General features: G+C 34.6%; 2 protein-coding genes across 2 annotated transcripts; both read left to right on the forward strand.

Annotated features, from left to right (window-relative positions):
• Window positions 1-1,166: 1,166 nt before the first annotated feature.
• Window positions 1,167-3,196, forward strand: LOC124924844 (cytochrome b561 and DOMON domain-containing protein At5g47530-like). The gene is made up of 4 exons (XM_047464833.1): window positions 1,167-1,818; window positions 1,883-2,470; window positions 2,502-2,750; window positions 2,882-3,196. The coding sequence occupies exons 1-4, from the start codon at window positions 1,198-1,200 to the stop codon at window positions 3,167-3,169; spliced, it is 1,746 nt and encodes a 581-aa protein (XP_047320789.1). The 5' UTR covers window positions 1,167-1,197; the 3' UTR covers window positions 3,170-3,196.
• Window positions 3,197-11,964: 8,768 nt separating this feature from the next.
• Window positions 11,965-13,240, forward strand: LOC124924845 (exopolygalacturonase-like). Its single transcript, XM_047464834.1, has 3 exons — window positions 11,965-12,278; window positions 12,356-12,874; window positions 12,977-13,240. The coding sequence occupies exons 1-3, from the start codon at window positions 12,066-12,068 to the stop codon at window positions 13,238-13,240; spliced, it is 996 nt and encodes a 331-aa protein (XP_047320790.1). The 5' UTR covers window positions 11,965-12,065.
• Window positions 13,241-15,562: the final 2,322 nt, after the last annotated feature.

The raw sequence follows: 15,562 nt of genomic DNA on the forward strand, positions 1-15,562 counted from the left end.
TTCTAGCCCTCCTAATGTCCTTGGATATGTTTTGCAATATCATATTGGAATCTAAGTTAACCTATTTGTATGGCCTCAAATCTACATACTCTGATTTTTACTTAAAAACATGTTAAATTGAAATGAGAGATGTTGATTATGAGATAGTATTACCTTTCTAAATTAAAAAAATAAAAATAAATTAAATGAATGAAAAAGGTAAAAAATCCCAACACATCCCTTTAGAATTTGAAAACCTACTTCTATTTAAAGTGCTTTCAAATAGAATCAAACTCGTGATCTGACTCTTACCATTAGACTTCTTAATGGGTTGAATTTTAGAACTCTAATGGTGTGGTGACTATGCACATATATAAATATAACATATAACCCTCTAAATAAAAAAATAAAATAAAAATAAAAATAAGGTAATTATCTGAATTAGAGGGGAGTCATGTTTCGGTTATATTCAAATAAGCTAAGTATCAAAAATTTACCAAATAAATTATGGATCACTTACATATTTAATTAAAAAAAAAACGTTTTAATTTAAAACGTGAATTTTAAAAATTCAAACCAAACTTAATCAAGATAATAATAAACTGATAATCAAAGTTACCTAAAACAAATATTTTCAACTATTTGTAAAAAATAAAACAAAATAGTATTCTTAGTTACTCACAATCATAAAAAAAAGAAAAAAAGAGTATTAAATTATACATAAAAAAGAACTTTATAAATACAATAATCCTCAATTTAAAAAAAATAAAAAAACAGAAAAACAATAATCCTCTAGGAAACCGATAACAGGCAGAACCGGACCGGACCGCTTCAACATATGATGACAAAATCAACGTAACGACTAGAAAAATCTTCAATTTGTCCTTAATACTAAATAAAAGATGAATAAATATTATTTATTTTTTCTTCTTTAAGATAAAAAACTTTATTTAATAGAAAAATACAACAACTATTATCAACAAAATAGAGAACTAATTACAAGTAAAACTCTCGATTCTAACTAAGAATTTCTAAATAATAATAAAAAAAACTTTCTTGCCGTCCCGCAGCCGTTCTTTCTCTCTTGAAATCTTCTTCTTCTTCTTCGCCGGATGCTCCAAAGTCTCACCTTTCCTGACGGAATCATCTATAAATACATTCCATTTACACAGATCAAGATTCCGGCGAACTGGGTAGTAATTGAAAACAGATCAAGAAATGAAGCAACTAGAAAAGGCAACATCTTTAATACTACTGCCTCTCTTGATCAATCTCCTGGTTCCATCCTCCTCAGCTCAAAACTGCAACTCTGTCTCATTCTCCGGCGGCCGGAAATACTCCAACTGCATTTCCCTTCCCGTTCTCAATTCCTTCCTTCATTGGAATTACCACCAACCCAATCAAACTGTCCAAATTGCTTACCTTCAAACCGGCGTTTCTCCTTCCAATTGGGTTGCTTGGGGCCTCAACGTCGGCGGCGGCTCCGGCATGATAGGTACCCAAGCTCTCATAGCCTTCCAGAATTCCAGAGGTGCCGTTCAAGCTTACACGTCTCAAATTACAAATTATGCCACTACCCTTTCTCAAGGACCTTTAAGCTTTAATGTTGAAAACATCTCAGCTGAGTTTGTGAATAATGATCAGATGATGATTATATATGCTATATTGGATCTTCCAGCCGGCCGGAGTAGTTTTAATCATGTATGGCAAACTGGGTTTCTCTCCGGTGACTCACCACTGAGACATAACTTGACCGGAGCTAATGTTAGGTCATTGGGGACTGTTGATTTCGGCAATGGAACAACAGTTCATTCAAGTGACAATCAGCAAGACAGAAATGTAATTAATTTAGCATTCAATTCCAACTCTACATAAATAAATTATTATACTCTGTTTTGTTCAGGATTGCAACCCTACGTCACTTTCCGGTGACATGACATACTCCAAGTGTAATGTCCTCCCGGCGCTTAACTCCTTCCTTTATTGGAATTACTACCAAGACAATCACACCGTCGACATTGCTTACCGACACACCGACGTTTCCTCTTCAAACTGGATTGCATGGGCCATCAACGTCGATGGGTCCGGTATGATAGGTGCCCAGACCCTGGTTGCGTTTCAGAGCTCCGGAGGAGCCATGCAGGCCTACACTTCTTCCATTACAAGTTATGGCACGAGTCTTTCTCGAGGTTCATTGAGTTTCAAAGTTCTCAACATTTCAGCCGAGTTAGTGAATAATGAAATGATTATCTACGCCAAGATTGAGCTTCCTGCTGGCCGGAGTAGTTTTAATCAGGTATGGCAAATGGGTCCTCTTTCTGGAGACAGCCCAGGGAAGCATTTAACTAATGGAGCTAATATAAGGTCGACGGGGACAGTTGATTTTGTCGGAGGAACAGTTCAGTCAACTGGTGGAGGCGGCGACAGAGGGAAGAACAAAAATGTAAACACTCTGTTCCTATTTGTTCTCTTGTTTATAACAAACAATGGTAATTACGAAAATCCATTTTTTTTTACAGATTCATGGAATATTGAATGCCATAAGTTGGGGAATTTTAATGCCATTAGGGGCTATGATTGCACGATATCTGAAAGTGTTTAAATCAGCCGATCCATTATGGTTCTATATTCATGTGACTTGCCAAACCTCAGCCTACATGATCGGAGTTGCTGGTTGGGTCACCGGATTGAAGCTCGGAGAGAAATCCGGCGTACAGAACACAATGCACAGGAACATCGGTATCACACTCTTTTGTCTCGGAACACTTCAGGTATATATAGCGACGATTATTTTCGACGATAAAAGTCAAAATTATACACTATATAACATATTAATCGACGCTTCTTTTAGCGACGGTCAATTTCGACGCTAAAAGACTAATTATAATAAATTTGGTTTTAGTTGCTTGCGTTGTTGTTGAGGCCAAATAAAGAACACAAGCATAGATTCTACTGGAACTTATATCACTGGGGGGTAGGATACACTGTGATCATCCTCACCATTATCAACATCTTCAAAGGATTGGAGATTCTCAATCCCGCAAAGGGATGGAAACAAGCTTATATTGGAATTCTTATCTTTTTCGGCGTAAACGCAGTCATGCTTGAGGCCTACACTTGGTACCTTGTCCTCAAGAACAGGAAGAAAGAGAGCCTTGCCGCTAACGATAAATACCCTCAAACAACATAACTAGAATAATCGATTATACTATTTATAAGGAGGTTATTTATTATAATTTATTAAAACATTCTTTGTTATATTCATATTTTGGTTGAGGTTTTATTGTACTTATATTATGTACAAACATTATAATGAAATTTATTAATTTAGAGAAACAAGTAAAAAACTACCACAAATTAGGCTAAACTAAAGAAAATAACTGCATTTCCGGCGCACAACACGCTAATGTCGCAAATATTGAGTCGGAAAAATTAGCGACGCATAATATAGCGCCGGTAAAACACATTTAATTTTATAACTAGCTAATTTTATAAATGCTCGTTTCATTGAATTTAATTAATATTTATTTTATAACAGCGTTTTAATTTCAATATATATATATATATAATTAAATAAATACATAAAATACTAAATATTCATTATTTTTAATTAATGGACAACATTCTAACTTATTTTTTTATGAATTAAAATCTTTGAAAAAATAATTAAATATAAACCGGGTACTTATGAGAATGATTTACTACAATTAGAAAGAAGAAGAAAAGTCATGGTTAATTAAAACCCAAAATCTATGTGAGGATATCCCACCATTTATAACATCCCATGTGATTTATAGATTTTATTATCCATTTATTACAAACATCTTTAATTTAAAAAATACATCCAAAATATAACGAGTTCCTTCAACATGTAACTAAATTCTCGAAAACTCATAGTTTTATAAATATTTCATGAAATAATAGTTCCGGTAATCTTTTAATCTTTTTCTAACGTCCATATATAATTATAAGAGAACAGTTAAAAATATTAAAATTAAACTATTTAGTATTTTGCTAGATAAAAAATTAAAAGAAAAAAGAAAAAAAAAACTGAAGTTAGTTTAATAATAAAAATAATAATAATTTTACAAGTTAAACTTCAAAGTAAATATGAATAAGTAGTCTCTAAACCTAATATGAAATGGCTGTGCGCTCCATCATGTTAACCTTGTACATAATAAAATTAAATAAAATACAAAATTAATTTAAGTGAAAAATTAGACTTAAGGGTCAATATATATGTTGTCTAATGCATAGGCGCTAATTATTTTGTGAGATCGACTATATACATTTTATATATTTTTAAAAAAAATATTTTAAATTTTTTCTTCTTAAATAATCTGCTGCCACAAATCACAATATAACCAAATATAAGACAAAAAGATGAGGCTACGACTAGGTAATACATTTGTCTAGGCATTAAAAGATAAACTAAAATTTTAACTTTTCTAAGTTTGGATTAAAACCTGATTAATAATTATTTCCTTTTCTAGCCTAGCGACAACAAGAGATAGATATGAACTCTGTTGGGTTTTGCAACAACAAAACTACGGATCTTCTTAGAAATCAAAACCTGTAGCAAATCAGATTCAAAATCGTCTCTGACGATAAACAAATTACCAAGAACTAAAATAGCACAAAGCAATAAACGACAACACAATATACGTGGTTCGGTCAAAATCGACCTACGTCCACGGGAGGGATAAGTTTCACTAAATCAAACAAATGTCAATAGTAGAAACTTACATGCCCTGCTCTCAAATGAAAGAAGTGATTACACTAGGAATGTTTGGATTACTCCACAATCAAAAGCTCCCCCAATCTCTCACTCTGGATCAGCCAAAGAACAAGAAGAAGAAGGAAACCAGAAAACCCTAGATATGTAATTCACTCTCTCTCTCTCTCTATTTGCTCTGTTATGAGAAAAATACCAAAAACAATATTTATACTCTAACCCGTTTTCTAAAAGAAAACCCTGACCCGTTTACCCGGAATTTAAAAAACCCGCCCGCAATGGCAAGAAATACCTCAACAATTCTCCCCCTTCCGAGCCATGGGAGAATGTTGCTATAAACATTCATCATCGTGACGCTCCTGCTAGAACCATTCCGGCTTTGACACAACATATCTCATGCTTACCTCTTGGCAAGCCCTTTGTCATCATATCTGACTCGTTCTCATCTGTATGCACTTTCTCCAAGTATAACTCCTTCTTCTCGAGCACTTCACGGATCCAATGGTACCTTCTTTGGATATGTTTAGAACGTGAATGGAAACTTGGATTCTTGCTCACATGTATAGCACTCTGTGAGTCACTAAATACCATAAACCTGTCTTGTGCAATGCCTATTTCTTTCAACAATTCTTTCATCCATCTCATTTCTTTACAACATTCAGTAATGACAATATATTCAGCTTTTGTAGTAGACAAAGCAACACATTTTTGTAGACGAGATTGCCATGATACAGCTCCTCCTCCAAAAGTAAACAAATACCCTGAAGTTAATCTCATTGTGTCAATATCACCACTCATATCTGAATCAGAAAACCCTTCAACACGTGGCTTTCCAGTACCATAACACAAAGCGTATTTGGAGGTCCCTCGAAGATATCTCATTAGCCACTTAACCGCTTCCCAGTGTGTCTTACCGGGATTTGAAAGAAAACGACTAAGTACTCCAACCGCATGAGCTATATCCGGTCTTGTACAGACCATTGCATACATCAGACTACCTATTGCTGAAGCATATGGAACACTGCACATTTCTTGTCTTTCCTCTTCATCCTTGGGAGACATTGTCTTGTTTATTTTCAAGTGTGTAGCCAATGGACAAGCAACTGGCTTTACCTTGTCCATACAAAATCGTTTTAGAATCTTCTCAATATATCTCTCTTGAGATAACCATAGCCTTTTCTTCACCCGATCACGAATGACCTGCATTCCAAGAATTTGTCCTTCTTGACCCAAGTCTTTCATCTCAAAAGACTTAGCCAAATCCTTTTTCAACTTGGCAATCTTGAGCTTGTATCTCCCAATAATCAGCATGTTATCAACATATAGGAGAAGTATAATAAAATCATTAGAAGAAAACTTTTGTACAAAGACACAGTGATTTGTAGACGTCTTCATGTACCCATGGATTGTCATGAACGACTCAAACTTAAGATACCACTGCCTTGGTGCTTGCTTCAAACCGTACAGACTTTTGACAAGTTTGCACACCTTACTTTCCTCACCTTTCTTATTGTAACCTTCAGGTTGCTCCATGTAAACATCTTCATCCAAATCACTATGGAGAAATGCAGTCTTGACATCAAGCTGTTCAACCTCAAGATCCATACTAGCAGCTAGACTTAACACCACCCGGATAGAAGTCATCTTCACTACTGGTGAGAAAATCTCATCATAATCGATTCCATGCCTCTGGCCAAAACCTTTGACAACTAGCCTAGCCTTGTATCTTGTCTTGTTATCATCACCTTCTTGCTTGATCTTGTACACCCATTTATTTTGTAATACTTTACTGTTCTTTGGTCTTTGAACCAGTTCATATGTGTCATATGTGCCATTTTTCAACAATGACTTCATCTCTTCATCCATGGCAGCTATCCATTCTTCTTTATGAGCATCCTCAAGAGCCTCTTTATAGCATATAGGCTCCCCACAATCAGTTAGAAGGACATACTCTGTAACAGGGTACTTAGAACTTGATCTTTTCTCCCTAGTAGACCTCTTAAGTACCTCTGTTTGTTGATTCTGTTGATTTCTATCTTCTTGTTGAACTTCAAAATCAGCCTCAACATTATCACCAAGACCAGTTTCAGTATCAGTATCATTTCCATGGCCTACAACTTGATCATGAGGAACATCATCATCACTATCTGAGTCTGAAGCTACATGTAGCCTTGTCTCCTCAACATCATGAGACAGCTCAAGACCAGAAAGGTCACGTATGTATGAATCAAGCTTTTTACCATCTTCAAAATTCTCAATAGTCTGATCTTCAAGGAATACCACATCCCGACTTCTTAAAACCTTCTTGTCAACTGGGTCATAACATCTGTATCCCCATTTTTCATCACCATAACCCAAAAATATGCATTGCCTGGTTTTGTATCTAGCTTAAACCACTCATCTTTTGGAACATGCACAAAAGCTCTGCAACCAAAAACACGTAAATAGTCATAATTAACATCTTTACCTGACCAGACGCTTTCTACACACTTATTATTCAATGGCTTGGAGGGAGAACAGTTGATCACATACACTGCAGTGCTCATGGCTTCAGCCCAAAAATGCTTAGCCAACTTGGCATGGGAGAGCATACTCCTCATCCGTTCCAACATTGTTCTGTTCATCCTCTCTGCCACACCATTTTGTTGTGGAGTCTTGGGCACAGTCTGTTCATGTCGAATACCCTGCTCTTTGCAATAATCATCAAATGAGCCTATGTACTCTCCCACATTATCTGACCGCACCCTCATCAGTTTTCTTCATGTCTCTCTTTCAACCAGCTTGTGAAAGACCTCAAACCTTGCTACAACCTCATCCTTGGACTTTATAGCATAGGCCCAAACCTTCCTAGATGGTCTATGAAGGTTACAAAATAGGAAGCACCACCTATGAATTTAATCTTCATAGGACCACAAACATCTGTATGGACTAGTTCAAGGACATTCTTTTTCAGTTCAACTTTTGACTTACTGAAGGAGACTCTGTTTTGCTTACCCTTCAAGCAATGCTCACAATTTTCAAGATGAGCATCCTTGAGATTCATCAGCTCATTCCTCTTGATCAAAACATTCAGCCCCTTTTCACTAATGTGACCTAGTCTCTTATGCCACAACTTAGAGGATGACTCCATCACAACAGAATATGCTGCATCATAGACAATTTTCAAATTTGTCTTGTATAAGGAACAACATTTCTTACCTCGTGCAACAACCAATGAACCCTTGCTTAGCTTCCATGCTCCACCACTGAAAACATTATGGTAGCCTCCATCATCGAGCTTACCTGCTGAAATCAAATTCATTCTCAAATCAGAAACATGTCTTACATCTCTCAATGTCAGGAAACAACCCATGTTTTTCTCGATTCTAACATCACCCAGACCAACTATCTTGGACACACCACTGTTACCCATGCGAACCTCACCATAATCACCAGCTTTGTAGGACTGAAAGTAACCTTTGTGTGGAGTAATATGGAATGAGGCACATGTGTTAACAATCCATGCTGTTTCATTTGAAGATGTGCTAAGACAGGAGTCTTTACAATTAGAAGCATATGTCAGTTCACCATCTGAAGCATAATCAGATGTATCTGCACTCTGTTCTTTCTTTTCTTTGGGCTTCACTGTACCCTTCGCTTTATCATTTTTAAATTTCCAGCACTCGTTTTTCTAGTGACCCATTTTGCCACAATAATGACAAGCACCATCCTTCTTTAGAGCTCTAGACTTGCTTCTAGACTTTCCTCTGCTCGAACCACTTCTATTATCTTTTAATCTTCCTCTATCAGCCACCAACATATCAGATTTAGAGGGTTTATCCCCTTTTCGATTCTCCTCATCAAGTAAGGAACTGGTGACAAATGCCATGTTGACTTTACCATTTGGTGCTGAGTTGTTGAGAGTGATAATAAGTGTCTCCCAACTTGCAGGAAAAGATCCAAGGACTAAAAGTGCTTGCACCTCATCATCAAAGTTTATCTTCATACTACTCAGCTGATTCAAAATATTTTGAAATTCATTCAAGTGTTCAGCAATTGATTTATTATCAATATACTTCAGATTCACCAGCCTTCGTACCTGTGCTGCTTTATTCCCTGTTGACCTTCCAGCATAGAGAGCTTCAAGTTTGCTCCACACACCATACGCCGTAGTCTCATTCTCAACATGGTGCACAACATTTACACTAATCATCAGTTTCCATTGCCTGTAGTTTGTACCATTCAGACTAACAATATCAAGTCTAGATTTCCCCATTATTACTGCCTTAACAACTGACAAAAAAACCCAGCAAAGAAACCAGTTGATCTCTTCTATGAATTTCGCCAAATAATCAGCAGAGCACTCTGCTCCAATGTTAAAACAGATAACCAATCAATACTGCTCTGATACCACTGTTGGGTTTTGCAATATCAAAACTACGGATCTTCTTAGAAATCAAAACCTATAGCAAATCAATTCCAAATCGTCTATGACGATAAACAGATTACCAAGAACTGAAATAGCACAAAGCAATAAACGACAACACAATATACGTGGTTCGGTCAAAATCGACCTACGTCCACGGGAGGGATAAGTTTCACTAAATCAAACAAATGTCAATAGTAGAAACTTACATGCCCTGCTCTCAAATGAAAGAAGTGATTACACTAGGAATGATTGGATTACTCCACAATCAAAAGCTCCCCCAATCTCTCACTCTGGATCAGCCAAAGAACAAGAAGAAGAAGGAAACCAGAAAACCCTAGATCTGTAATTCACTCTCTCTCTCTCTCTCTCTCTCTCTATTTGCTCTGTTATGAGAAAAATACCAAAAAAAATATTTATACTCTAACCCGTTTTCTAAAAGAAAACCCTGACCCGTTTACCCGGAATTTAAAAAACCCGTCCGCAATGGCAAGGAACACCTCAACAAACTCTAAGTTCCTAGATTCGAGCTCGTCAAGCGGAAAATACAAGTTCTGCGCCTGATTAAGTGTGTTTGCGGGCGGGCTACATACTTAATCCGTTGTCCTACTTTTACACACATGCTCCTGCAGATACACCTCTAAGGCCTTCAAGTTTGTAAATTGTTTTTAAAATATTGTTTTGCATTACATGAAACGGTTTTTTAATAATGATTAGAAATAATGTTGTTCATGAAACCATTTTCATAAACACATTAGTAGTACTGCCCATATGATCGAATTTTGGGGACAAAATTCCATATAAGGTGGGTAGTTTGTCACGTCCCAAAATTCTACTTTTTCAGACCGAAAATCTACGGTCCTGACAGAGATCTAGGACCGTGGATGATGAAACCCAGGACCGAAAAGTCCGACCGATGATCCTGCAGATTAATGATTTTCAGGCAAGTACTTTTCTATACGTTTTATAAACCCACACAATGTTATTTATTTATGTATTTTATATAAACGATGCATATGGTTTCAAAGCATGTTTTCATTGCAAGTCCATGGTTTTCTAAAGAAAATGTTTTTAAGTTAAGGAATATGGAATCGAAGTGATAATAATGAAGGAATTGACGGATACGTGAGGATGACTACCAGGATGAACTCTGGTGGTCTAGTTTTTACTCTTTTCATTGTGTTGATTTATTTTCACACTTTTAAGTATTTTTGTAATTCCAACTTCTTTCAAGCTGTACCCCAATATATGAAAATCATGTTAAAATGTTTTTTATTTGAATTTAAAAACATGTTAGATAATAATACGACAGTGAATTTATATAAGTAAATATCAATATCATCTAGAAGAAGAAAATGTAACATTATAACTTGTGGATGAGACTAATTAGTACATATATAATTATTGAGTGGATTCAGCGTATCATATATATATATATAATTAATTTCACGGTGCATGTATCTAGCTTAATTATTTATTTACCGACCAGTGCTATTAATTTTGTTTGACTCTTAATTTCGATAACCTTATGTGACATATTTAGATTCTGATCTACGTAGATATTGCTCCTGGATATTTTGTTTTTGCTACTGCTGTATTATTTATAATTATTTACTATTATGTTAATTTGGTATCATTATATTTATGGGTGTGAATGTGTGATCATTAATTTGTGGATGTAAATAAAAGCTAGCTCACCCATTAGGAGGTTGTTAAGTGAAAAGAGTCACATAATATATAAAATGTTACGGATTCGATTTTTACTGTAAGTGAATAATCGTGGAGTATCATTCTAATTCTCTTAATTTTTAACAAAAAAATAAAAATAAATAAATAAATAATAAGTTCACCCCGGTTTGGTTAACAACATTTTTTTTAAAAAAATATTATTTTTTATTGAACTAGTTTCGTGACCCAACTCCAACCTAAGTCATTTTAAGTGAGAATCGAATATATGATTTTTGATATCTTATTATTTGAACTTGAACTAAGTTGAGTTGTTTAGTACAAGGTTCTTGTCATATTAATATATATATATATATATATATATATATATATATATATATATATATATATATATATATATATATATATATATATATATATATATATATATATATATATATATATATATATATATATATATATATGAATGTCAATTAATTTATTTGAAAAAGAGTTCGAATTTGATTTGTGTTTGAACTATCTATTAGATTAGATTAAAATTCAAAGTGTCCAATTAAGTATAAACATGCATGTATATAGAATTCAACTAAATTCATTAATAATAGAAAATTTTAACCTAAATATAGGCATGCAATTACGTACGTCAAACTTCTCTTGTCATCACAAAAAGAAGAAATGCATGAAGAGTGTTGTTTTAGCTAGGGAGACATTAATCAATAATATTCACGTGTCAAATTAAGGAACTTAAAATAGAAAATTAAACATAAATATCCCAACCTCACAACCTAGGTTTGGCCAAATTTAATTCATAAACTATTATGTGGTCTTTAATTGATTGCCCATGTTTTAATCTATCTAAATATAGATATTATTTCATAACCCAACCCAAAACCCCCCAAAAAAACTATAAGTACTCTCATTTGATCCTACATCCAACAACAAAACACATCAAGATGAATAAACAACATTGTATCTTAACTCAGATATCGATTTCCCTCGTGGTCTTGCTCTTGGCGCATTCGTCCGAGGCAGGCCTAGCTGTTTATGACATAACGAGTTACGGGGCCAAAGCCGATGGCCAATCCGATATTAGCGCGGTAAATATATATTTTTAACTTTTTTTTTTTAATTTTTCCTTCTAATTGTTATATATATATAATATAGGCTCTATTGAGTGCATGGAGTGTGGCTTGTAACTCTACAGTGGCAAGCAGAGTGTATATACCACAAGGTAAATATTCTTTGGACGCAGTTGCGCTTATGGGACCTTGTAAAGCACCCATTAACTTCCATGTGGAAGGCTACATTTTGGCCCATGCCGATCCGGCTCATTTCCAGGCCGGTGCGTGGATCCAACTCAACAATATCAATGCCCTAACCGTCTCCGGAACAGGAACCTTCGACGGTCAGGGTGCCATGGCTTGGAGCTTAAATGATTGTGGCAAAAATCTTAACTGCAAGTGGTCACCATTTGTATGTAACAAGTCAAATATATATATTTATTTTAATGACTCGAACTCATTAATAATTTGTTATGTATGACATGACAGCAAATAAGTTTTAACTTTGTGACGAACACGCTAATTCAAGATATAACATCAAAGGACAGCAAGAACTTCCACATTACTTTGTTGGGAGGTATGAACGTGACGTTCAGAAACGTTAAGATAAGTGCGCCTGGCGTGAGCATAAACACCGACGGAATCCACGTGGCGCGATCAACAGGAGTTAACATACTCGACACCCTGATTGAAACCGGAGATGATTGTCTTTCGTTTGGGGACGGGAGCAAGCAGATTAAAGTTGAGAGGGTGAGGTGTGGACCAGGACACGGGATCAGCATTGGAAGCCTGTCAAAGTATAAGGACGAACAACCTGTGGAAGGAATCTTCGTTAGCAATTGCACACTCACCGGAACCATGAACGGAGTTAGAATCAAATCATGGCCGACTTCCCCTGGCCCTGGATCCGCCTCCAACATGCATTTCAAGAACATTATCATGAACAACGTTAGCAATCCAATCATCATTGATCAAGAGTACTGCCCCAGTAACCAATGCATTAAAAAGGTATACTATATATATTTAGTTTAATTAAAGATAGATGAAGTTATGTCACAATTTATAGGTTCGAGTCTTTACACTTGACTAATATATGATTGTGTGATGCAGTCTTCTTCGGAATTGAAGATTAGTAACGTGAGCTTCAAGAACATACGAGGAACTTCGGCAACACCTGTGGCGGTGATTATTGACTGCAGCAAGACTCATCCATGCGAGAATATTGTGATTCAAGATATTGACTTAAGGTTCAACGGAACAACGACACAATCCATTTCCAAATGCTCCAACGTCTCTCCCAAGACTGCCGGTCTACAGATCCCACCACCTTGTACTGTTACGGCTCAGCGTTTTGTATATGAAATGGATAATTGATCACTTAATTAGCATTACCTACCTTCCACATTTACTTGTATATACAAAAATGAATGTTGTATTTAATTAAATCATATCAAAATTATGAGACTCATGTGTATTTTTTGTGCCTTATTATATATCTAGTCCATAACATTAGTCCAAATATTACATTTAACCAAAAAAACTTATAGGTTGACTTGTGTGTTCAAAAGATTAATTATCATTATTCACTCCTATTTTCAAAATTAAATATTATGTTAAAATGGACAACAACAAAATAGAAGAAAATGAATTGAGAAATTTGTTCATGCATACAAAAGAAAGTAAAAAGAAAACCTTCATTTCTTTCCTTTAGCCCAACAAGTGTAACCAAAATGGCTCAACCTACTTATTCGACAAACTTATTTTAATCTTTAGTTCGAATTATTTTATTGGAAATCGATCTGAAACCCTTTGATTTTTTTGGGATGACCTAACTACTTTGACGAGTTGTAATAGCTTAATCATTACTATGCGTATTATACCCATGAACCAGGGTGGTTATACCATCACCAATAGCTAGCCCTCTGCCTTAAACTAAATTACATATCAGGGTAATTTGTTATGTAATTAACCCTCATAAATAAATAAAATCATATTTATTTTATTGTACAGTACACCTAGTATTACCGACATACCATAATACGTACATGTCGGTAAATTTATGGTTTTCACACTACAACAATGGTAAATTTTCGCTAAAGCTCAAAATGAACATTTCAATTGCTCATTAGAGCATTAGGAATTGCTACAATTGTCATTGAGCATTACTGACAAATCATAATTCTTGTTGATAATACTAATTTTCACATTCTTTATCGACAGTTGGCAACTGTTCATTTTGTAAATTTATATATATTTTTTTATGAAAGTGGTTAAGAATATAAAAAATTATTGTTAATAATTAAAAAATTAAAATAGAACAATTATATTTTTGATTATAAATATATATTGTTTAAAGTATTTATAAATTTAAATTAAATAATGTTAAAATATAATAAATATTTGAATATAAATTAAACCAAACTAAAATCAGATAATAAAATAGATTAATATTAACTGCACAGTTTTATGTGTAGGTAATATTATATTCGATACGGTTGGGTTTTTGTTTTTCTTGGTCAATGAAGAAAAGCCCAGCAAATAGGTCTAATTGGGCCCCACTTGATTCACTTATTTGAGAGTAATATAAAAGGGGAGAAATCTTCTTTTTCAAGAAATTAGAGCAAAAGAGAGAAAAAATCAAGAAAGAAAAGAGGGGAAAAACTTCAATTTCAGCAGCCTTAGTATTTTGATGATTGCCGGAGTTTGCACCGTTGGATCGTTCTAATTTTTGGACAGCAGCTTCACAACTTCTGGGCCAACATTCTGAACGGTGGAGATCGGATTCTGAGGTCTGGAGGTCAGGATTTCGTTGCCGGAACAGTAGCAGTTGTTTTTGGTGATATTCTTCTTTTCTTGTTCTTTGATTGTTTCTATATCCTTGATGTGCATGTTTCCAAGGGTATTATGAATTTGTATGCCTCTAGTATTGTCTAGAGAAGACTTTTGTATTGCTCTCTTACTGGTGATAGTGGATTTTAAGCGGCACTAGGTGTCCCGTGGTTTTTACCCATTGAGGGGTTTTCCACGCTAAAATTCTGTGTTGTTTGTGTGTGCTTGCTTGGTGTGTTACTCACTGTTTTAAGGCTGTGTTGATTGTATTTTGCATACCTATTTGTTAGCTTCCTCACTGGTTTAAACGGTTTGGGAAAGTGTTGCCAAACGTAGGATAAATTCCGCATTTGTTGTTTACTGTTGTGGTGCATTTCCATCAGATACCACTTCTTGGTACAAATTGTAAAAATCACATTTAGCGTCGCAATTTAAAGTTCAGTAAACTTTAGCGACATTTGTAAGCGCCGGTAAAATCTATTTTTCCGTCAAAAGAAATTATATTGTTGTAATTAATTTATACATATACTAACAAAGATGCTTAAACAAGTATGGTATAATCCACGTTATTATTGAGAATCAAACTTAACACCTTCAACCATTATTAAAACACTCTATTTTTTAAAATATGTTTTTTTTATTATATATATTATTAATACACTTTTTCTCAATAAATAAATAAATAAAAATAAATCTACCATTTTAATATCTTAGTAAATTGATCTGAAAAATACCCAAATTATAGAATTAAATTAGGGAGAAATATAGATCTATAACATTGACGTGTCGAAATATAAGGGAAGCAAGCTTAAACTAGGAAAGTAATAACAAAAAACAATTTCAACCTCACAAATGTTTGGCCAAATT

Source organism: Impatiens glandulifera, chromosome 2, assembly GCF_907164915.1.
Source record: "Impatiens glandulifera chromosome 2, dImpGla2.1, whole genome shotgun sequence".
NCBI lineage: Eukaryota > Viridiplantae > Streptophyta > Magnoliopsida > Ericales > Balsaminaceae > Impatiens > Impatiens glandulifera.

Bases quoted from the DNA above. Each gene is read 5' to 3' on its own strand.
- LOC124924844 (XM_047464833.1), top strand. From the start codon at position 1,198: ATGAAGCAACTAGAAAAGGCAACATCTTTAATACTACTGCCTCTCTTG. The intron at 1,819-1,882 runs GTAATTAATTTA...TGTTTTGTTCAG, and splicing joins ACAATCAGCAAGACAGAAAT to GATTGCAACCCTACGTCACT. The intron at 2,751-2,881 runs GTATATATAGCG...ATTTGGTTTTAG, and splicing joins TTTGTCTCGGAACACTTCAG to TTGCTTGCGTTGTTGTTGAG.
- LOC124924845 (XM_047464834.1), top strand. From the start codon at position 12,066: ATGGGACCTTGTAAAGCACCCATTAACTTCCATGTGGAAGGCTACATT. The intron at 12,279-12,355 runs GTATGTAACAAG...ATGACATGACAG, and splicing joins ACTGCAAGTGGTCACCATTT to CAAATAAGTTTTAACTTTGT. The intron at 12,875-12,976 runs GTATACTATATA...TGTGTGATGCAG, and splicing joins GTAACCAATGCATTAAAAAG to TCTTCTTCGGAATTGAAGAT.